Source organism: Larus michahellis, chromosome 2, assembly GCF_964199755.1.
Source record: "Larus michahellis chromosome 2, bLarMic1.1, whole genome shotgun sequence".
Taxonomy (NCBI): Eukaryota; Metazoa; Chordata; class Aves; order Charadriiformes; family Laridae; genus Larus; species Larus michahellis.
In genome coordinates this window covers 169,689,745-169,711,954 of record NC_133897.1, presented here as the reverse complement: position 1 = coordinate 169,711,954, position 22,210 = coordinate 169,689,745, and the positions used below count along the sequence as shown (strand labels likewise).

Genomic DNA, 22,210 nt, shown 5'->3' with positions numbered 1-22,210 from the left:
CGGGATATTAACTGCCGAGGCGGCGGCGGGACCCCTTCCCCCGTCGGCGTTTCCTGGTGCCACCGCGGCGCTGCCGGAGGGCTCCGGCCACCCGCCGTGGGGCAAAACCCACGCTCCCCCCCCCCCAGCCCGGGTGGGACTCGAGCCCACAGTCCCCGGCGCCGGAGGCTGATCCCATGGGGCCGCCGGGCCCGGCCGTGGCGCGGTGGGCGCGCAGCGCTGGACACCGCCGGCAGTGCCGGGAGCGCCGATGGGCGCCAGGGCGTCACTGGTGACAATGGGGGACGCCGGGGCGGACGCCGGTGGTGCCACCAGCCCGGCTGCGCTTTGGCTGTGGGGAGAGACCACGGCGGCACCGACCGGTGTGCCGGGACGGGCGGGCACACGGCGAGGGAGGAATCCCTGCCCGCCGGTTGGGTACGGGCCGTCGTGGTGCTTGGCCACGCCGGCCACGGTGACGCCTCGGAGGCCACGACAGCCTCTCTGCCCGTCCCTCTGCCGGGGCACAGCCATGCCAGCACCGGGCACGGGAGCCGTGGGGCAACCAGGCAGCTCCTGGGGCACCGGCATGGGCCGTGTCCGTGGGCCTGGCGGTGCCATGCGGTACCACACGCCGCCACGCCGCGCCGCGCCACTCAGACCTGCCGTGCACCGACGTCCATCAAGGCGGCGCGGTGTGTCACCGTGTCCCCCCCCGAGTCCCTTCCCCTAGGCAGGGCGGTGGCGGCGGTGTGCGGTGCCGGCTCCTCTCGCACCCCGGTGCCGCGGACACCGCGCTCCTGCGGGCGACGAGACGCTCGGCGCGGCCCCGGCGCCAGACACCGTCCCTTCCCGGCGGGGTGTCACCAGGACGGGCGCGGGGGGGAGCCCGGCACCCAAAAGCGGGGGACGCCAGCACCCGGGCACGAGCTCGGCACCGGAGCCGGGAGCCGGGGGGGTCCCAGCACCCCCGGGAGAGGCGGGGGCGGGGGGTGCCGTCGGCGGTGCCGGGGTTCGGGGGGGGCCGGGCGGAGGTGCCGGGCCCTGAGGAATGGTTAACCCGGGACAATCTCTCCCGGAGCCAATCACTGCCGCGGCCCCGGGCGCTTTTACGGCCCTGGCGCCCCACGGCCGCACCGGCACCCGCTGGCAACCCCCGGGGCGGGCGGCACGGCGGCCCACCGGCACACACCGCAAGCCCCGCGCCGCCATGCCACCGCTGCTGCTGCTGCTGCTGCTGCTGGTGGCCCCGGGGGCCAGCGGCCGGGACCCCCCCGACGCGGCCGCGGCCATGGCGGCCCTGGAGGCCCTGCTGTCGTCGGGCCGGGGCTCCCTGTCCCGCGGCGCGGTGCGGGCCCTCGTGGGCATCGCCGGCGGCCGTGCGCAGTGCCGCCACGCCGGGCCGTGTGGAACGGTAAGCGCCCGCGCCGCCGGCACTCGGGGCCGTGTGGAAAAGGGAGGACGGGGGCGGGGGGTCAAACTCCAGCGGGCCGGCACGGCGCGGCACACGGCACGGCACGGTGCCGCGTGGCGGCGGCTGGCGCCCTTGCGGGTGGCACAGCGTGGCGTGGCGTGGCGTGGCGAGGGATGCTGCATCGCTGCGCGGCACTGTGCCGCGGCGCACGGCACGGCATGGCACGGCGTGGCGTGGCGCGCCGCATCGCCGTGGGGCACCGTGCCGCACTGCCTGGCACGGCATGGCGTGGTGTGTCGCGTCGCCGCACGGCACGGCACGGCACGGCCCAGGCACCTGCTGCCCCCCACCCCGGGTCCCAGTCCCCCTCCCCAGGGGTCCCGGTGGTGCCGGTGCTGCCGTGGGGTGCAGGGGGTGCTGCGTGGCCTCTGCTGGGGCCTGGGGGACACCGGGGGGGTCCCTGACCCCGTGGGGTGCCCGGGGGGGTCCCTGACCCCATGCAGGGTGCCAGGGGGCCCCCATGGCCCCTGTGGGGTGCCCGGTGCCGTGCCGTGCCGTGCCGTGCCGTGTCACGGCGTGTGCTCCCCGTGTCCCGGGGGGGTGGGTCAGGCCCCGTCACCTTGACACCCCCCCCCCCCCCCAAACCCACAACAAGGGCTTTGGGGTGTCCCACGGGACCCCCATGGGGAGGGCGGTGTGGGGGGTGCTCCGAGGGGGGGCCACGTTGGGGGGAGGGGTGTGTTTGGGGGGTCCTGACCCCCCCCCCTCCCCCAGCACCCTGACCCCCCCCATGTCACCCCCCCATGTCACCCCCCATGTCACCCCCCATGTCACCCCCTGTATCACCCCCCCACGTCACCCCATGCCACCCTGACCCCCCCCATGTCACCCCCCATGTCACCCCCCATGTCACCCCCCATGTCACCCCCCCATGTCACCCCCCGTGTCACCCCCCATGTCACCCCCCCGTGTCACCCCATGCCACCCTGACCCCCCCATGTCACCCCCCACATCACCCCCCCACGTCACCCCATGCCACCCCGACCCCCCACGTCCCCTTCTCCCCCCACGTCCCCCCCCCCGGCGTCCCCGTCACCCCCGTCCCTGTCCCCTCAGTGCCTCTCGGCGGACGCCGTCCTGGCGCTGGCGGGTGCCGGGCCCCGGCTGGAGGCCCCCGACCTGCCCTGGCTGGGGGCCGCCGTGTTGGCCACCCTGCGCCAGCCCCCGGCCACCTGCGCCCACGGCACCGCGGGGGACTGGGCCGCCCGCGCCCGCGCCCTGCACCGCGCCTTCGCCGGCACCGACACCGACACCAACACCGGCAACGGCACCGACACCGACACCGGCAACGGCACCGGCACCGACACCAACACCGGCAACGGCACCGACACTGACACCGACCCCGGCACCGGCACCGGCAATGTCACCGACCCCGGCAGCGGTGTCCCCGCGCTGCGGGCGGTGGCGGAGCTGCTGGCGGCCGTGCAGCCCAACTACCGCAGCGCCGACGGGCAGGAGGTGAGGGGACGCGCGCGCCCGAGGGGAGGTGACACGTGCCATGGCCACCACCGCGTGGGTACACGTGGCCCAGGGAGGGGACGTGTGCCGTGGCCACCAACTGTGTGGACACGCATGGCCCAGGGAGGTGGCATGTGCCAAGGCCACCATTGCGTGGACACCTGTGCCCCGAGGAGGTGACACGTGATGTGGCCACCGCTGTGGGGACACCTGTGCCACGGGGAGGTGACATGTGCCAAGGCCACCATTGCGTGGACACATGTGCCCTGGGGAGGTGACACTTGATGTGGCCACCAACTGTGTGGACACACATGCCCTGGGGAGGTGACACGTGCCATGGCCACCATTGGATGGCCATGTGTGCCCCGGGGACGTGACACTTGATGTGGCCACCATTGTATGGCCATGTGTGCCATGGGCAGGCGACACGTGCCATGGCCACCAACTGTGTGGACACACATGTCCAGGGGAGGTGGCATGTGCCATGGCCACCATTGCATGGACACGTGTGCCCCGAGGAGGTGACACATGATGTGGCCACCACTGTGGGGACACATGTGCCAAGGCCACCACTGTGTGGATACACATGCCCCGGGGAGGTGACACAAGATGTGGCCACCATTGTATGGCCATGAGTGCCCCAGAGACGTGACACGTGCCATGGCCACCAACTGTGTGGACACACGTGTCCAGGGGAGGTGGCATGTGCCATGGCCACCATTGCATGGACACGTGTGCCCCGGGGAGGTGACACATGATGTGGCCACCACTGTGGGGACACATGTGCCACGGGGAGGTGACATGTGCCAAGGCCACCATTGCGTGGACACACGTGCCCCGGGGAGGTGACACATGATGTGGCTACCATTGTATGGCCATGAGTGCCCCAGAGAGGTGACACGTGCTATGGCCACCAATGTGTAGACACACGTGTCCAGGGGAGGTGGCATGTGCCATGGCCACCATTGCGTGGCCACGTGTGCCCTGGGGAGGTGACACATGATGTGGCCACCATTGTATGGCCATGCGTGCCCCGGGGAGGTGACACGTGCCATGGCCACCACTGTATGGCCATGCGTGCCCCGGGGAGGTGACACTTGATGTGGCCACCACCGCCCGGCCGCGCGTGCCCCGGGGAGGTGGCCCGGGTGGCCCGGTGGCCCCCGCGTGCCCCGCGGGTGACGGTGGCCGTGGCGCAGGGCTGCGTGGACGCGGCGCAGGTGCTGGCGGCCGGCGCGGCGGTGTCCCCGCGGGTGGGGGGCCGGCCGGGACAGCGGCTACTGGCCGCACTGGGAGCACTGGTGCTGCGCGGGCGCTGCCTGCGCCCCCCCCAGCCCCCCGGCTGCGCCCCACACGGCCGGCAACGCGGGATCGGGCCCCCCGGGGGCCAGGGGCAGGGTGAGGGGGGCGAGGGGGGGCCGGGGGGGGGGGGTTGGGGGGTGATGGGGGGCAGGGAGGGGGTGGGGGAAGATGGCGGATGGGGGGCGGGGGGGGTTGGGGGGAGATGGGGGGCGGGGGGGCTGGGGGGTGATGGGGGATGGGGGGAGATGGGGGGCAAGGAGGGGGTGGGGGAAGATGGGGGATGGGGGGAGATGGGGGTGGGAGGGGAGTTGGGGGGAGATGGGGGGCAGGGAGTGGGTGGGGGGAGATGGGGGGAGATGGGGGGCAGGGGGGCCTGGGGAGATGAGGGATGGGGGGAGATGGGGGGTTTGGGGGGATGTTGGGGGGAGATGGGGGGCGGGGGGGGTGGGAGGAGATGGGGGTTGGGGGGAGATGGGGGGAGATGAGGGTCTATGGGGGGCGGGGGGGGGGATGGGGTCTGTGGGGGGCTGCGGGGGGGGGGTTGCACCCTATGGGGAGCGGGGACGTGGGGGGCTGGGGATGGCGGGGTGGGGGGGATGTGGGGCAGGGGGGGTTGGGGATGGGGGGCCATGGGACAGGTCTGTGGGGCAGGGGGCTGTGGGCCATATCCGTGGGGCAGGGGGCTGTGGGGCAGGGGGCCATGGGGCAGATCCGTGGGGCAGGGGGCCGTGGGGCAGATCCGTGGGGCAGGGGGTCGTGAGGTAGATCTGTGGGGCAGGGGGCTGTGGGGCAGGGGGCCGTGGGGCAGATCCGTGGGGCAGACTCTGACGGTGCCCGGCAGGGCTGAGCCCCCTGATGGAGCAGCCGGGGCTGGGCCCCCCCCAGGACCCCCCCCACGGGGACCGGGACCCCCCCGGGGACCCCAACGCGCCCCCCCCCGGCCGGGACCCCCCCCCCGAGGCTCTGCCCCACACCCAGAGCCAGCCCCGGGACGGGGTGAGTGGGGGGCACCCGGGGGGGGGGGTCTGGGGTGCCCGGGGGGGGGGGGTTAAGGGTGTTCTGGGGGGTCAGGGGTCCTTGGGGGGGGGTCAGGGTGCCCTGGGGGGGGGTCGGGGTGGCCATGGGGGGACCGGGCTCCCTTGGGGGGGGGGGTCAAGGGTCCTGGCGGGGGGGTGAGGGCCCCCATGGGGGTCTCTGTGCTCCCCTGGGGGGGTCGGGGCTGCTGCGGGGGGGGGGGTCAAGGTGCAGGGGGGGGGTCACGGTGCCCCGGGGGGGGTCGGGGTGCCCTGGGGGGGGGCAGCCCCCCCCCGCTGAGACCTTCCCCTCCCCCTGCCCCCTCCAGCCCCCCCCCGAGCTGCTGCCGGCCCTGGGGCTCCCCGGGGGGGCCGCCATCCCTCCGTCCCCCCAGCGCCACGGCCCCACGGCCACCGGCCCCACCGCCGTCGCCCCCACGGCCACCGGCCCCACGGCCACCAGCCCCGGCCCCACGGCCACCGACCACCAGCTCAGCGTCGCCGAGAGTGAGTGGGGACGGGGATGGGGACGGGGACAGGGGACAGGGACGGGGACAGGGATGGGGACAGGAGACAGGGACAGGGATGGGGACAGGGATGGGGACAGGGGACAGGGACAGGGGACAGGGGACAGGGACGGGGACAGGGATGGGGACAGGGGACGGGGACAGGAGACAGGGACAAGGATGGGGACAAGGACAGGGACAGGGACAGGGGACAGGGACAGGGGACAGGGGACAGGGACGGGGACAGGGATGGGGACAGGAGACAGGGACAAGGATGGGGACAGGGATAGGGGACAGGGACAGGGGACAGGGACGGGGACAGGGATGGGGACAGGAGACAGGGACAAGGATGGGGACAGGGACAGGGGACAGGGATGGGGACAAGGACAGGGATGGGGCTGGGGACAGGGACGGGGACAGTGTCCTGCCGTGCCACGGGATGCCACCCCTGGGGATGGGGACAAGACGCGGCTGTCCCCATGGTGTCCCCATGTCCCCGTCCCCAGGGCACGCGCTGGGGTTGGTGGCAGGGCTGTCCCTGTCCCTGTGTCCCCATGGTGTCCCCATGTCCCCAGGGCACGCGCTGGGGTCGGTGGCGGGGCTTTCCCTGTCCCCATGGTGTCCCCATGTCCCCATGTCCCTGTCCCCGGGGTACGCGCTGGTGCTGGTGGCGGGGCTGGCCCTGTCCCCATGGAGTCCCCATGTCCCTGTGTCCTCATGTCCCCGTCCCCAGGGCACACGCTGGGGTCAGTGGCGGGGCCGTCCCTGTCCCTGTGTCCCCATGGTGTCCCCATGTCCCCATGTCCCCGTGTCCCCATCCCCAGGGTACGCGCTGGCGCTGGTGCCGGGGCTGTCCCTGTCCCCATGGTGTCCCCACGGTGTCCCCATGTCCCCATGTCCCCGTCCCCAGGGTGTGCCCTGCGGTCAGTGGCGGGGCTGTCCCTGTCCCTGTGTCCCCATGGTGTCCCCATGTCCCCGTCCCCAGGGTATGCGCTGGCGCTGGTGCCGGGGCTGTCCCTGTCCCCACGGTGTCCCCACGGTGTCCCCATGTCCCCATGTCCCTGTCCCCAGGGTACGCGCTGGGGTCAGTGCCGGGGCCGTCCCTGTCCCTGTGTCCCCACGGTGTCCCCATGTCCCCATGTCCCCGTCCCCAGGGTACGCGCTGGCGCTGGTGGCGGGGCTGGTGCTGGTGCTGTGCCCGCTGCTGGCGCTGGCCCTGCTGCGGTGTCCCCTCTGTCACCGCGCCCAGCGCTGGCTGCAGCCGCTGCTCATGGGGCTGGCGGCCGGGGCCCTCAGCGGGGACGCGCTGCTGCACCTCCTGCCCCAGGTGGGACACGGGGGGACACGGGGGGACACGGGGGGACACGGGGACATGGGGGGACATGGGGGGACACGGGGGGACACGGGGACATGGGGGGACATGGCGGGACACACACGGGGGGACACACGGGGACCTCAGTGGGGACGCGCTGCTGCACCTCCTGCCCCAGGTGGGACACGGGGGGACACGGGGGACACAGAGGGACACAGGGGGACACAGGGATGTGGGGACATGGGGGGACACGGGGACATGGGGGGACATGGGGGGACACGGGGGGACACGGGGACATGGGGGGACATGGCGGGACACACACGGGGGGACACACGGGGACCTCAGTGGGGACGCGCTGCTGCACCTCCTGCCCCAGGTGGGACACGGGGGGACACGGGGGACACAGAGGGACACAGGGGGACACAGGGATGTGGGGACATGGGGGGACACGGGGACATGGGGGGACATGGGGGGACACGGGGGGACACGGGGACATGGGGGGACATGGCGGGACACACACGGGGGGACACACGGGGACCTCAGTGGGGACGCGCTGCTGCACCTCCTGCCCCAGGTGGGACACGGGGGGACACGGGGACATGGGGGGACATGGGGACATGGAGGGACACGGGGGGACACGGGGGGACACGGGGACATGGGGGGACATGGCGGGACACACACGGGGGGACACACGGGGACCTCAGTGGGGACGCGCTGCTGCACCTCCTGCCACAGGTGGGACACGGGGGGACACGGGGACATGGGGGGACATGGGGACATGGAGGGACACGGGGGGACACGGGGGGACACGGGGACATGGGGGGACATGGCGGGACACACACGGGGGGACACACGGGGACCTCAGCGGGGACGCGCTGCTGCACCTCCTGCCACAGGTGGGACACGGGGGGACACGGGGGGACACGGGGGGACACGGGGACATGGGGGGACACGGGGGGACACGGGGGGACATGGGGACATGGGGGGACACGGGGACATGGGGGGACACGGGGCCCTCAGAGGGGACACGCTGCTGCACCTCCTGCCCCAGGTGGGACATGGGGGGACACGGGGGGACACAGGGGGACACGGGGGGACACGGGGACATGGGGGGACACGGAGGGACACACACGGGGGGACACACGGGGCCCTCAGCGGGGACGCGCTGCTGCACCTCCTGCCCCAGGTGGGACACGGGGGGACATGGGGGGACACGGGGACACTCACCCATGGGGGGACACGGGGACGTGGGGGGACATGGGGGGACACAGGGACACTCAACCATGGGGGGACAAGGGGGGACACAGGGACACTCACCCATGGGGGGACACAGGGGGGACAGGGGGGGACATTGGGGGGACACACACATGGGGGGGAAACGGGGGGGACATGGAGGGACACGGGGGGACACACACGGGGGGGGGACACGGGGCCCTCAGTGGGGACGCGCTGCTGCCCCTCCTGCCCCAGGTGGGACACGGGGGGACACGGGGGACACAGAGGGACACAGGGGGACATGGGGATGTGGGGACACGGGAGGACACGGGGACATGGGGGACATGGGGGACATTGGGGACACGGGGGGACACAGGGACACTCACCCATGGGGGGACAAGGGGGGACACGGGGACACTCACCCACAGGGAGACACGGGGGGGACAGGGGGGGACATTGGGGGGGCACACACATGGGGGGGACACAGGGGGGGACATGGGGGGACCCAGGGGGACCCGGGGGGACACACACACGGGGGGGGACACGGGATGCTCAGCGGGGACACGCTGCTGCCCCTCCTGCCCCAGGTGGGACACGGGGGGGACACAGGGACATGGGGGGGGGGGGACACGGGGGGGGGGACACCAACGGGGGGACGTCACAGGAGGGACATCACGGGGGGGATACGCACTGGGGGGGGGGACAAACCCACAGGGAAGGGGACGTGAGGGGACGCAGGGGACGCCCTTGGGGGGGGGGTGTCACACACACGGGGGGGGGACACCCACGGGGGAGGGTCATGGTGGGGACATCGTGGGGGGGGGACTGAGGGGGGGACACGGAGGGGGGGGGACAGGACACGGAGGGGACACGGGGGGGGGGACGGGGACACCCGCGACGGGGGGACATGGAGGGGCACGGGCCTGTCTGAGCCCCCCCCGCGTGTGTCCCCCCCCCCTCCGTGTGTGTCCCCCCCCCCCGCAGGTGCTGGGGGTGCACAGCCACGGCGGGGGGGAGCAGCCCCACGGCGGGGGGGCCCAGCCCCACGGCGGGGGGTCGCAGCTGCCCTGGCCGCTGCTGGGGGTGCTGGGGGGGCTCTACGCCGCCTTCCTGCTGGACAAGCTGCTGGGCATCCTGCTGCCCCCCCCGCAACAGGTGGGGGGCACGGGGGGGGGCTGGGGAGAGGTTGGGGGGCATGTTTTGGGGGGGGGGGTGTCTAGGGGACGGGGGGCGTGGGGGGCAGGTTGGGGGGCTGGGGGCATGGGGGGGCCGGGGGGACATGTTTGGGGGGGGGGGGTGTCTAGGGGACAGGGGGCGTGGGGGGCAGGCTGGGGGGCTGGGGGAGTTGGGGGGCTGGGGGCATGGGGGGGCCGGGGGGACATGTTTGGGGGGGGGTGTCTAGGGGACAGGGGGCGTGGGGGGCGGGTTGGGGGGCTGGGGGTGTTGGGGGGCTGGGGGCAAGTTAGGGGGGCAGGGGGCATGGGGGGGCCGGGGGTCTGGGGAGAGGTTGGGGGGCATGTTTTGGGGGGGGGGGTGTCTAGGGGACGGGGGGCGTGGGGGGCAGGTTGGGGGGCTGGGGGCATGGGGGGGCCGGGGGGACATGTTTGGGGGGGGGGTGTCTAGGGGACAGGGGGCGTGGGGGGCGGGTTGGGGGGCTGGGGGTGTTGGGGGGCATGGGGGGGCCAGGGGGTGGTTGGGGGGCATTTTGGGGGGGGGTGTCTAGGGGACGGGGGGCGTGGGGGGCAGGTTGGGGGGCTGGGGGTGTTGGGGGGCTGGGGGCAAGTTAGGGGGGCAGGGGGCATGGGGGGGCCGGGGGTCTGGGGAGAGGTTGGGGGGCATGTTTTGGGGGGGTGTCTAGGGGACAGGGGGTGTGGGGGGCAGGTTGGGGGGCTGGGGGCATGGGGGGGCCGGGGGGACATGTTTGGGGGGGGGTGTCTAGGGGACAGGAGGCGTGGGGGGCGGGTTGGGGGGCTGGCGGTGTTGGGGGGCATGGGGGGGCCAGGGGGTGGTTGGGGGGCATGTTTGGGGGGGGGGTGTCTAGGGGACAGGGTTGTGGGGGGCAGGTTGGGGGGCTGGGGGCAAGTTAGGGGGGCCGGGGGGCAAGTTGGGGGGGCAGGGGGCATGGGGGGGGGCCGGGGGGACATGTTTTCGGGGGGGGGTGTCTAGGGGACAGGGGGCGTGGGGGGCAGGTTGGGGGGCTGGTTGGGGGGCTGGGGGTGTTGGGGGGCCGGGGGGCAAGTTACGGGGGCTGGGGGCATGGGGGGGCCGGGGGTCTGGGGAGAGGTTTGGGGGCATGTTTTGGGGGGGTGTCTAGGGGACGGGGGGCGTGGGGGGTAGGTTGGGGGGCTGGGGGCATGGGGGGGCCAGGGGGCACGGGGAGAGGTTGGGGGGCATGTCTGGGGGGGGGGGTCTAGGGGACAGGGGGGCAGGTTGGGGGGCAGGGGGGTGTTGGGGGTCCGGGGGGTGGGGGGGAGGTTGGGGGACATGGGGGGTTTTGGGAGTCTGGGGAGAGGTTGGGGGGCATGTTGGGGGGGGAGGTGTCTAGGGGGGGCTGGGGGGCAAGTTGGGGGTCTGGGGAGAGGTTTGGGGGGGCAGGGGACATTGGGGTGCTGGGGGGCAAGTTGGGGGGCAGGGAGGAACGGGGGGGGCAGGTTGGGGGGCATAAGAGCAGGGTTGGGGGGGGGGGCCACGGGAGGTGCGGCGGGGCTGGGGGGCGGGTTGTGGGGCAGCACTGACGGGCTGTGGGGTGGGGGGGGGGCCCACAGGGTGACCACGCCGTGGGGCAGCAGCGCGACCAGGGGGATGTGGGGCTGCAGCCGGGGGTCTCCAGCACCGAACTGGTACTTGGGGGGGGCGGGATGTGGGGCAGCGAGCCGGTGGGGGGGGGGGTGTGGGGCGGGGGGGTGTGAAAGCGCTATGGGGCGGGGGGGGGTGTGGGGCAGGGGGTGTGAAAGGGCTATGGGGCGGGGGGGGGTGTGGGGCAGGGGGTGTGAAAGCGCTATGGGGCGGGGGGGGGTGTGTGGGGCGGGGGGTGTGAAAGGGCTATGGGGCGGGGGGGGGTGTGGGGCAGGGGGTGTGAAAGCGCTATGGGGCGGGGGGGGGGTGGGGCAGGGGGTGTGAAAGGGCTATGGGGCGGGGGGGGTGTGGGGCGGGGGTGTGAAAGCGCTATGGGGCGGGGGGGGGGGTGTGGGGCAGGGGGTGTGAAAGGGCTATGGGGCGGGGGGGGTGTGGGGCGGGGGTGTGAAAGCGCTATGGGGCGGGTGGGGGGGGGGAAAGACCCCAAGCTGTGGGGCAGCCACCCCGTCTATGGGGCAGGAGACCCACATCTTCCCCCCCCCCCCCCAGGTAAAGGTGGAGGACGCCTCCTCCCCCCAGAGCACGCAGGAGCTGCAGAGCAACGGTACGGCACCGCCCCCCCCCGCCCCACAACCTCCACCCCCCCACCCCGCCCGCCCCACAGCTTCAGCCCCCCAACTGCGCCCCCCTCTCCCCGGTAAAAAGTGGGGGGCCCGGCCCCGACCCAGGTGGGACTCGAACCCACAATCCCCAGCTCCGGAGGCTGATGCCTTATCCATTAGGCCACTGGGCCGGTGCGCGGCTGCCGGCGGGGCCGTGCGGCTGCTGGGGGGCTGGGGGGGGGGGGGGGGGGCGGCCGGGGGTCACCCGTGGGGTGTCCCCGTGGGGTGTCCCCGTGTCCCCCCCAGCCCCACGGACGCCGTCCCGGATGGTGACCCTGGGCCACGGGGCCGGGGGACGGGCTGGCACCCTGGGTGGCCATGGGTAGCCATGGGTGGCCCGTGGGTGGCCGTGGGTGGCCGTGGGTGACCGTGGGGTGTCCGTGTCCCCCCCAGCCCCACGGACACCGTCCCGGATGGTGACCCTGGGCCACAGGGACGGGGGACGGGCTGGCACCCTGGGGGGTGTGGGTGGCCATGGGTGGCCCGTGGGTGGCCACGGGTGGCCGTGGGGTGTCCCTGTCCCCCCCAGCCCCAAGGACACCGTCCCGGATGGTGACCCTGGGCCACAGGGACGGGGGATGGGCTGGCACCCTGGGGGGGTGTGGGTGGCCCTGGGTGGCCCGTGGGTGGCCACGGGTGGCCGTGGGTGGCCGTGGGGTGGCCGTGTCCCCCCCAGCCCCACAGATGCTGTCCTGGATGGTGACCGCGGGCCACGGGGCCGGGGGACGGGCTGGCACCCTGGGGGGTGTGGGTGGCCCTGGGTGGCCCGTGGGTGGCCACGGGTGGCCATGGGTGACCGTGGGGTGTCCGTGTCCCCCCCAGCCCCACAGACGCTGTCCTGGATGATGGCAGTGGCCCACGGGGTCCACGGGCTAGTGGACGGGCTGGTGCTGGGGGCCGCCTTCGCCACCTCGGGGGCCAGCGGGGTGGCCACGGCACTGGCCCTGCTCTGCCACGAGCTGCCCCACGCGCTCGGTGAGGGGCGGGGGGGGCTGGGGGGGCACAGGGTTGGGGGTGGGGGGCTTGGGGGGGCGGGGGGGGGGTACGTGGGGGGAGAGTGGGGGGCTTGGGGGGGGGATATGGGGTGATGGGGGGGGTGGGGGGCTCGGGGGGGTGTGGGGCTTATGGGGGGTGGTACCTGGGGGGGGAGTGGGGGGCTGGGGGGGGATGTGGGGTGACGGGGGGGGGTATGTGGGGGGGGAGTGGGGGGCTCGGGGGGGATGTGGGGTGATGGGGGGCGGTACCTGGGGGGGGAGTGGGGGGGTTGGGGGGGTTGGGGGGTCATGGGGGGGTGGGGGGGGGGGTGTGGGGGGGGCTGGGGTGCAGAGGGTGGGGGGTGCCTGGGGGTGTGGGGCACACGGGGGGGTACCTGGGGAGGGAGTGGGGGGCTTAGGGGGGGATGTGGGGTGATGGGGGGCGTGGGGGGGGTGCGTGGGGGGCTGGGGGGTGGCGGGGCTCACGGGGTGCGTGGGGGGGTGGCGGGGGCCATGTGTGGGGCGGGGGTCCTGGGGGGGCGGCGGGGGCCTTGTGGGCGTCGGGGGTCCCGGGGGTGCCGGGGGGCGGCGGGGTCTGTGGGTCGGGGGTCCTGGGGGGCAGCAGGGGGGCGGAGGGGTCTGTGTGGGGCGCGGGTCCTGGGGGTGCCGGGGGTGAGGGGGGGCGGCGGGGGGCTGTGGGGGTCGGGGGTCCTGGGGGGCAGTGGGGGTAAGGTGGGGCCTTGGGGGGGGTCGGGGGTCCCCGGGGGGGGTGGGGGGTCTATGGGGGTCCCGGGGGGCGGTGGGTGCCGGGGGTCTGTGGGGGGGTCTGTGGGGGGGTCTGTGGGTCCCGTGGGTCTGTGGGGGGTCTGTGGGGGGTCTGTGGGGGTCTGTGGGTCCTGTGGGTCTGTGGGGGTCTGTGGGGGGGTCTGTGGGTCCCGGGGGTCTGTGGGTCCCGGGGGTCTGTGGGGGTCTGTGGGGGTCTGTGGGGGGGTCTGTGGGTCCCATGGGTCCGTGGGGGTCTGTGGGGGTCTGTGGGTGCCGGGGGTCTGTGGGGGTCTGTGGGGGGGTCTGTGGGGGGGTCTGTGGGTCCTGGGGGTCTGTGGGGGGTCTGTGGGGGCCTGTGGGGGGTCTGTGGGTCCCGGGGGTCTGTGGGGGGGTCTGTGGGGGGGTCTGTGGGTCCCGGGGGTCTGTGGGGGGGTCTGTGGGGGGTCTGTGGGTCCCGTGGGTCTGTGGGGTGGTGTGTGGGGGGGCCTGTGGGGGGGTCTGTGGGGGGGTCTGTGGGTCCCGTGGGTCTGTGGGGGTCTGTGGGGGTCTGTGGGGGGTCTGTGGGGGTCTGTGGGGGGTCTGTGGGGGTCTGTGGGGGTCTGTGGGGGGTCTGTGGGGGTCTGTGGGGGTCTGTGGGGGTCTGTGGGGGGTCTGTGGGGGTCTGTGTGGGGGTCTGTGGGTGCCGGGGGTCTGTGGGGGGTCTGTGGGGGGTCTGTGGGGGGGTCTGTGGGGGGGTCTGTGGGTCCCGTGGGTCTGTGGGGGGGGTCTGTGGGGGGGTCTGTGGGGGTCTGTGGGGTGCCGGGGGTGCGGGGGGCGGCGTGTTCCCGGCCGTGCCGTGTCCCCGCAGGGCTCCAGGCCGCGCTGGGGCCGGTCCCGCCGCGGCGCGCGCTGGCGCTGGGGGCGGGGTCGGCGCTGCCGCTGCTGCCGGGGCTGGTGGCGGGAATGGCGCTGGGCGGGGCCGGCCCCGCGCGCGACTGGCTGGGAGCGGCCTCCGCGGGGCTCCTGCTGCACCTGGCGCTGGGGGGCGTGGTCAGTGCGGGGCGGGGCCTCGGGGGCGGGGCGGGGCCTCGGGGGGCCTCGGGGGGCGGGGCCTGGGGGGCGGGGCATCGGGGGCGGGGCCTCGGGGGCGGGGCCTCGGGGGCGGGGCCTGGGGGCGGGGCCTCGGGGGGCGGGGCCTGGGGGGCGCGTGGGACCTGGGGGGGGTGTGTGTGACGCGTGTGTGACGTATGGGGGTGTGTGACGTGTGCGTGACGTGTGGGGGGGTGTGATGTGGGTGGGGGGTGTGGCATGTGTGTGACACGTGGGGGGGTGTGACGTGCGGGTGATGTGGGACGTGTCTGGGACGTGTGTGGGACGTGTGACACGTGTGACACGTGTGTGACGTGTGTGTGACGTGTGACACGTGTGTGACATGTGTGTGATGTGTGACGTGTGCATGTGACGTGTGCGTGACGTGTGTGTGTGACGTGTGTGACGTGTGTGTGACATGTGCGTGACGTGTGATGTGTGACGTGTGTGTGACGTGTGTGACGTGTGTGTGACATGTGACATGTGTGTGACGTGTGATGTGTGACATGTGTGTGACGTGTGTGTGACGTGTGTGTGACATGTGACATGTGTGTGACGTGTGTGTGACGTGTGATGTGTGCGACATGTGTGACGTGTGTGTGATGTGTGACATGTGACGTGTGTGTGACGTGTGTGTGACATGTGACATGTGTGTGACGTGTGTGATATGTGTGTGATGTGTGTGTGTGATGTGTGACATGTGACAAGTGTATGACGTGTGTGTGACGTGTGATGTGTGCAACATGTGTGACGTGCGTGTGATGTGTGACATGTGTGATGTGTGACATGTGACACGTGTGTGACGTGTGTGTGATATGTGTGTGATGTGTGATGTGTGACATGTGTGATGTGTGTGTGACATGTGACAAGTGTATGACGTCTGTGTGACGTGTGATGTGTGACATGTGACGTGTGTGTGACGTGTGACGTGTGTGACGTGTGTGACGTGTGTGATGTGTGTGTGACATGTGGGGGGTGTGTCATGTGTGTGACGTGTGTGTGACGTGTGACATGTGTGATGTGTGACATGTGGGGGGTGTGTCATGTGTGTGACGTGTGTGTGACGTGTGTGTGATGTGTGACATGTGTGTGATGTGTGACGTGTGTGTGACGTGTGTGTGACGTGTGTGACCCGGGGGGGGTGACGTGTGTGTGACATGTGTGGTGTGACACGTGTGTGACGTGTGGGTGTGATGGGTGTGATGTGGGGGGGTGTGTCTGACATGTGTGTGACATACGTGATGTGTGGTGTGACACATGTGTGACGTGTGTGGGTGTGACATGGGGGCGTGCGTCTGATGTGTGTGACGTGTGGGTGTGACGTGTGATGTGTGGTGTGACACGTGTGTGACGTGTGGTGTGACACATGTGGGTGTGACGTGGGGGGGTGTGTGACACGTGTGATGTGTGGGTGTGACGTGGGGGGGCACATGTGTGTGTGACACGTGTGTGACATGTGGGGGGGTGTGTGACATGTGTGATGTGTGTGACGTGTGGGTGTGACGTGACGTGTGTGATGTGTGGTGTGACACGTGTGTGACGTGTGGGTGTGACGTGGGGGGGTGTGACACGTGTGTGACGTGGGGGGTGTGACGTGTGTGACGTATGTGTGTGACAAGTCTGACATGTGTGACACGTGTGTGACGTGTGGGTGTGACACGTGTGTGATGTGTGTGACGTGTGACAAGTGTGGTCTGTGTGTCACGTGTGTGACGTGGGGGTGACGTGAGATGTGTGACACGTGTGTGACATGTGTGACGTGGGGGGGTGTGTGACGCGTGTGACGCGTGTGTGTGAGACGTGTGTGTGACACACGTGTGCTGCGTGTGCTGCCGCGTGGTGCCGCATGTCCCGACGCGTGCGGTGCCGTGTGTCCCGCGTGTGCCGACGCGTGTGCTGCCGTGTGTGCCGCGTGTGCCGACGCGTGTTGCTCCGTGTGTCCTGTGTGTGCTGACGTGTTGCTCCGCGTGTGCCGTGTGTTGTTCTGTGTGTCCTGTGTGTGCTGACACGTGTTGCTCCGTGTGTGCTGCGTGTGCCGAGGCGTGTTGCTGTGTGTGTGCCGACGCATTGCCCCGCGTGTTGCCCTGTGTGTGCCGCACGTGTTGCCGTGTGTGCCGACGCGTTGCCCCGCATGTTGCCCTGTGTGTTGCCCCACGTGTTGCCGCATGTTGCCACGTGTGCCGACGCGTTGCCCCGCGTGTTGCCCCGTGCGTGCTGCGCGTGCTGACGCGTGTTGCCGTGTGTTTGCCGATGCGTTGCCCCACGTGTTGCCCCGTGCGTGCCGCACGTGTTGCCGTGTGTTGCTGCGTGTGTGTTGACATGTTGCCCCGTGTGTTGCCCCGTGTGTGCCGTGCATGCTGATGCGTGTTGCCGCGTGTTGCCGTGTGTGTGCCGACACATTGCCCCGCGTGTTGTCTTGTGTGTGCTGCACGTGTTGCCGCGTGTTGCCACGTGTGCCAACACGTTGCACTGCGTGTTGCCGCATGTTGCCCCACGTGTTGCTGCGTGTTGCCGCGTGTGCCGACATGTTGCCCCACGTGTTGCCCCGCGTGTTGCCGTGTGTGTGCTGCGCGTGCCGACGTGTGTTGCCACGTGTGCCAACGTGTTGCCCCGTGTGTTGCCGCGTGTTGCCCCGCATGTTGCCCTGTGTGTGCTGCACGTGCTGACGCGTGTTGCCGCGTGTGCCAACGCGTTGCCCCGTGTGTTGCCCCGTGTGTTGCTGCATGTGCCGAGGCGTGTTGCCGCGTGTTGCTGCGCGCGTGCCGAGGCGTGTTGCCACGTGTGCTGACGCGTTGCCCCATGTGTTGCCCTGTGTTGCCCCATGTGTTGCTGCGTGTGCTGATGCATGTTGCTGCGTGTTGCCGCGTGCATGCCGAGGCGTGTTGCCACATGTGCCGACGCGTTGCCCCGCGTGTTGCCGCGTGTTGCCCCACGTGTTGCCCCGTGTGTGCTGCGTGTGCCGACGCGTGTTGCCGTGTGTTGCTGCGTGTGCCGAGGTGTGTTGCCGCGCGTGCTGACGCGTTGCCCCGCGTGTTGCCGTGTGTTGCCCCGCGTGTTGCCCCGTGTGTTGCTGCGTGTGCCGAGGTGTGTTGCCGTGTGTGCCGACGCGTTGCCCCACATGTTGCTGCGTGTTGCCCCGTGTGTTGCTGCGTGTTGCCCCGCGTGTTGCCCCGTGTGTTGCTGTGTGTGCCGAGGCGTGTCGCCGCGTGTTGCCGCGTGTTGCCCCGCGTGTTGCCCCGTGTGTGCTGCGTGTGCCGAGGCGTGTTGCTGCGTGTTGCCGCGCGCGTGCCGAGGCGTGTTGCCGCGCGTGCCGACGCGTTGCCCCGCGTGTGCCGCAGGTGCCGTCGCTGCTGCGGGGGGGCCCGGGCGGGCCCTGGGCGCTGCTGGGGCTGCAGAGCGCGGGGCTGCTGGGGGGGTGGGGGGGGCTGCTGCTGCTGGCGCTCTACGAGGACAGAGTCCGGCTGTGAGCCCCCCCCCCCCCGTCCCCCCGCCCCCGGCAACACCCGACGACACCCCACAACCCCCCCCGACACCCCCCCGGCACCCCCCCCCCCAGCACCCACCAAACACCCCCCACCAACACCCCCCGACACCCCCCGACACCCACTGACACCCCCCCAACACCCCCCCCAACACCCCCTGACACCCCCAACACTCCCCCGACACCCCCCCGACACCCACCAACACCCACCAACACCCCCCCAACACCCCTCAACACCCCCCCCAACACCCCTGACACCCCCCAACACTCCCCCGACACCCCCCCGACACCACCCGACACCCCCCCGACACCCCCCAACTCCCCCCGACACCCCCAACACCCACCGACACCCCCCAACACCCACCAACACCCCCCAACACCCCTCAACACCCCCCCCAACACCCCCTGACACCCCCCAACACCCCCCCGACACCCCCCCGACACCACCTGACACCCCCAACACTCCCCCGACACCTCCTGACACCCCCCAACACCCCCCTGACACCGCACTGACAGTGACACTGCAGCGCCCCGGCATCTCCCCACATCTCCCAAACACCCCCCGACACCCCCCAACACTCCCCCGACACCCCCGACACCCCCCAACACCTCCCCGACACCCCCCCGACACCCCCCAACACCTACCCACACCCCCCCCGACACCCCCCGACACCCCCCCCAACACCCCCTGACACCCCCGACAGCCCCCGACACCCCCTGACACCCGCCACACCCCTCAGCACCTACCCACACCCCCCCGATACCCACTGACACCCCTCCGACACCTCTCAACACCCCCCCAACACCCCCGACACCCTTCAACACCCCCCCAACACCCCCCGACACCGCCCGACACCCCCTAACACCCCCCCCGACACCTACCCACACCCCCTGACACCCCCCCGACACCCCCCAACATCCCCCCGACACCCCCCGACACCCCCTGACACCCCCCCGGCACCCGCCAACACTCACTAACACCCCCCCGACACCCCCCAACACCCCCTGACACCCCCCTGACACTCACCAACACCCCCCAACCCCCCCCGACACCCACCAACACCCCTCGGCACCTACCCACACCCCCCAACACCCCCTTGACACCCCCCGACATCCCCCCGACACCCCCCGACACCCCCCAACACCCACCGACACCCCCCCAACACCCCCCCCGACACCCACCAACACCCCTCGGCACCTACCCACACCCCCCCGACACCCCTCCGACACCCCCGACACCGCCCGACACCCCCTAACACCCCCCCCAACACCTACCCACACCCCCCCCGACACCCCCCGACGCCCCTCAACACCCCCTGACACCCCCGACAGCCCCCGACACCTCCCCGACACCCCCGACACCCCCCAACACCCCCCCCGACACCCGCCGACACCCCTCGGCACCTACCCACACCCCCCTGACACCCACTGACACCCACCGACACCTCTCAACACCCCCCCGACACCCCCAACACCCCCCTGACACCCCCCTGACACCCCCCGACACCCCCCGACGCCCCCCGACACCCCCCTGACACCGCACTGACAGTGACACTGCAGCGCCCCGGCATCTCCCCACATCTCCCCACATCTCCCCACACCCCCCTGGCACCCCCCCGCCCCCGCCTGGCCCCACACCCCAACCCCCGGCACGGCCCCTGGGCCCCCCCCGCCCCCCATCGGCCCCATCAGCCGCAATAAAGGTGCCGGACGGTGCCCGAGCCTGGTGTGGGGCTGGGGGTCCTGGGGGGCTATAGGGGCCCTATAGGGCTATAGGGGTCCTGGGGGGCTATAGGGGCCCTATGGGGCTGTAGGGGCCCTGGGGGGTAAAGTAAATCTATGGGGCTACAGGGACCCCAGGGGCATGGAAGACCCATAGGGCTATAGGGGCCCTGTGGGGTGCAGGAGCCCTATGGGGCTATAGGGGCCCTGTGGGGGTAAAGTAAATCTATGGGGCTATAGGGGCCCCAGGGGGTGCGGAAGACCCATAGGGCTCTAGGGGCGATGGACCCCCGTGGGGTAGTGGAGCCCTATAGGGCTATAGGGGCCCCACGGCGTGAAGAAGCCCCGTGGGCTGCAGGAGCCCTATAGGGCTCTAGGGGCCCTGTGGGGTGCAGGAGCCCCGTGGGGTGGTGGAGCCCTATGGGGCTGTAGGAGCCCCCGGGGTGTGGAAGACCTATAGGGCTATAGGAGTCCTAGGGGTGCAGGGGCTCTATGGGGCTATAGGAGCCCTGGGGGTGGGGGGAGCGCTGTGGGGTGCAGGAGCCCTATAGGGCTATAGGGGCCCCGTGGGGTGATGGAGCCCTATAGGGCCATAGGGGCCCCACACCCCATGTCCGGGCTGTGGGGCAGGGCGCTATAGGGCCCAGGACGCTATAGGGCTCGTGGGGCAGGCTCAGGGTGTGCAGCCCCTATATGGTGTGGGGCCCAGCCGGGCTGCTATGGGGTGCAGGGCCCCTATAGGCTGCACCCCAGGGTGACATGTAGGGCCCCTATAGGGTGCAGGGCCGCTGCGGGGTGCAGGGGTCTCTATAGGGTGCAGCCCCTGGGTGACGTGTAGGGCCGCTATAGAGTGCAGGGCCCCTATGGGGTGTGTGGTCCCTATAGGGTGTGTGGCCCCTATAGGGTGTGTGGTCCCTATAGGGTGCAGGGCCCCTATAGGGTGCAGGGTCTCTATAGGGTGCAGCCCCTGTAGGGGGGGGGGGCGTAAGGCCGCTATAGGGCGCAGAGCTCCTGTGGGGTGCGGAGCCCCTATGGGGTGCAGCCCCTGTGGGGGGACGAGGTCCCTATAGGGTGCAGCTCGGGGGGTTCTAGGGCCCCTATAGGGTGCAGCCCAGGGGTGTGTAGGGTCCCTATAGGGCGCAGGGCCCCCATAGGGTGCAGTCACCGCGTGACATGTAGGGCGTCTATAGGGTGCAGGGCTGCTAGGGGGTGTAGGGCCCCTACGGGGTGCAGCCTGGGGGGGGGTATAGGACCCCTATAGGGTGTAGGACCCCTATAGGGTGCCCGGCCCCTATAGGGTGCAGCCCGGGGTGGGTGTAGGGCCCCTATAGGGTGTAGGACCGCCATAGGGAGCAGGCCAGCGAGGGTATAATGGCCCTATAGGGTGCCTGGCCCCTATAGGGTGCAGCCCGGGGCTGTGTGCAGGGTGCCTATAGGATATAGGGCCCCTATAGGGCGCAGGGCCCTACAGGGTGCAGCCCCCGCGGAGGTGTAGGGCTCCCACAGGGTGCAGGGCCCCTATAGGGCGCAGCCCGGGGGGGGGTATAGTGTCCCTATAGGGTGCCTGGCCCCTAGAGGGTGCAGGGTCCCTATAGGATGCGGCCCCTGGGTGACATGTAGGGCTCCTATAGGGCGTAGGACCCCTATAGGGTGTAGGACCCCTATAGGGCGTAGGACCCCTATAGGGTGCAGGGTCTCTATAGGGTGCAGGGTCTCTATAGGGTGCAGCCCCCCCCGGCTGACACGTAGGGCCCCTATAGGGTGTAGGACCCCTATAGGGTGCAGGGTCCCTATAAGATATAGGGTCCCCATAGGGCGCAGCTCCGTCCCCCCCCCCTTAGCCCCCCCCCCCCGCCCCAGGCGGGCCGGGGCCGCCCCGGGGGCGGTGGCGCAGGCGGGAGGGGCGGGGAGCGGCGGCGTGAGAGACCCGGGTTCGAGCCCCGCTGCCGGCTGGAGGACCGACCGGCGAGCACCCCCTCATCCCCCCCTCCCCACGCGGCGCCGCTCTAGCGCGCGCGCCGGGGGGGGGGGGCCTCTCGCTGGTTGGCGGGCGCCGCTCTAGCGCGCGCTTCCGGCCGCTCGCTGGTGCCGCTTCCGGGACCGCGTGCGGAGCGCGGGGGTGAGGGGATGGCGGCGATTTTGGGGCTGGGGCTGGGGGGGGGGGGAAGATTTTGGGGCTGGGGGGGATGGGGGGGGGGGAGATGAGGGGTCGGAAGGGGTGGGGAGGGAGCCGTGGGGTCTGAGGAGCCCGGGTGTGTGTTTGTGTGTGTGGGGGGGGGGGGGGGGAGATGGGGGGTGTGGGGCTGAGGGGCCCGTGGGGCAAATGGCGGCGGGGGGGTGGGGGGGTGGGTGATGTCTGTGGGGGGGGGGTTTCGGCGGGGGGGCCACGGGGCTGAGAAACATGGGGGGGGGGGGCAGATGTGGGGCTGAGGGACCTATAGCGATGGGGGGGGGCTCAATTCCCATCAAGTTTTTTTTTTTTG

The 22,210-nt window shown here is 71.8% G+C and overlaps 2 protein-coding genes and 1 non-coding gene across 3 annotated transcripts in view; 2 read left to right on the top strand and 1 right to left on the bottom strand.

Moving 5' to 3' along the window:
* The first annotated feature begins 1,189 nt into the window (after positions 1-1,189).
* Positions 1,190-17,991, top strand: SLC39A4 (solute carrier family 39 member 4). Its single transcript, XM_074573569.1, has 10 exons — positions 1,190-1,393; positions 2,510-2,911; positions 4,111-4,309; positions 6,887-7,059; positions 9,244-9,414; positions 11,025-11,099; positions 11,605-11,659; positions 12,540-12,692; positions 14,304-14,485; positions 17,863-17,991. The coding sequence occupies exons 1-10, from the start codon at positions 1,190-1,192 to the stop codon at positions 17,989-17,991; spliced, it is 1,743 nt and encodes a 580-aa protein (XP_074429670.1).
* Positions 11,776-11,848, bottom strand: TRNAR-CCG (transfer RNA arginine (anticodon CCG)). The gene has a single exon. It is a non-coding gene; the product is annotated as a tRNA-Arg (tRNA).
* A 3,332-nt stretch (positions 17,992-21,323) lies between the features above and the next one.
* DGAT1 (diacylglycerol O-acyltransferase 1) overlaps positions 21,324-22,210 on the top strand; it is a 4,856-nt gene continuing 3,969 nt past the window's right edge. Inside the window, 2 exon segments of the mRNA XM_074573568.1 lie at positions 21,324-21,343; positions 21,588-21,692. Of these exon segments, the coding sequence (XP_074429669.1) occupies positions 21,324-21,343; positions 21,588-21,692 (125 nt within the window).

Bases quoted from the DNA above. Each gene is read 5' to 3' on its own strand.
- SLC39A4 (XM_074573569.1), top strand. From the start codon at position 1,190: ATGCCACCGCTGCTGCTGCTGCTGCTGCTGCTGGTGGCCCCGGGGGCC. The intron at 9,415-11,024 runs GTGGGGGGCACG...GGGGGCCCACAG, and splicing joins TGCTGCCCCCCCCGCAACAG to GGTGACCACGCCGTGGGGCA. The intron at 12,693-14,303 runs GTGAGGGGCGGG...GTGTCCCCGCAG, and splicing joins CGAGCTGCCCCACGCGCTCG to GGCTCCAGGCCGCGCTGGGG.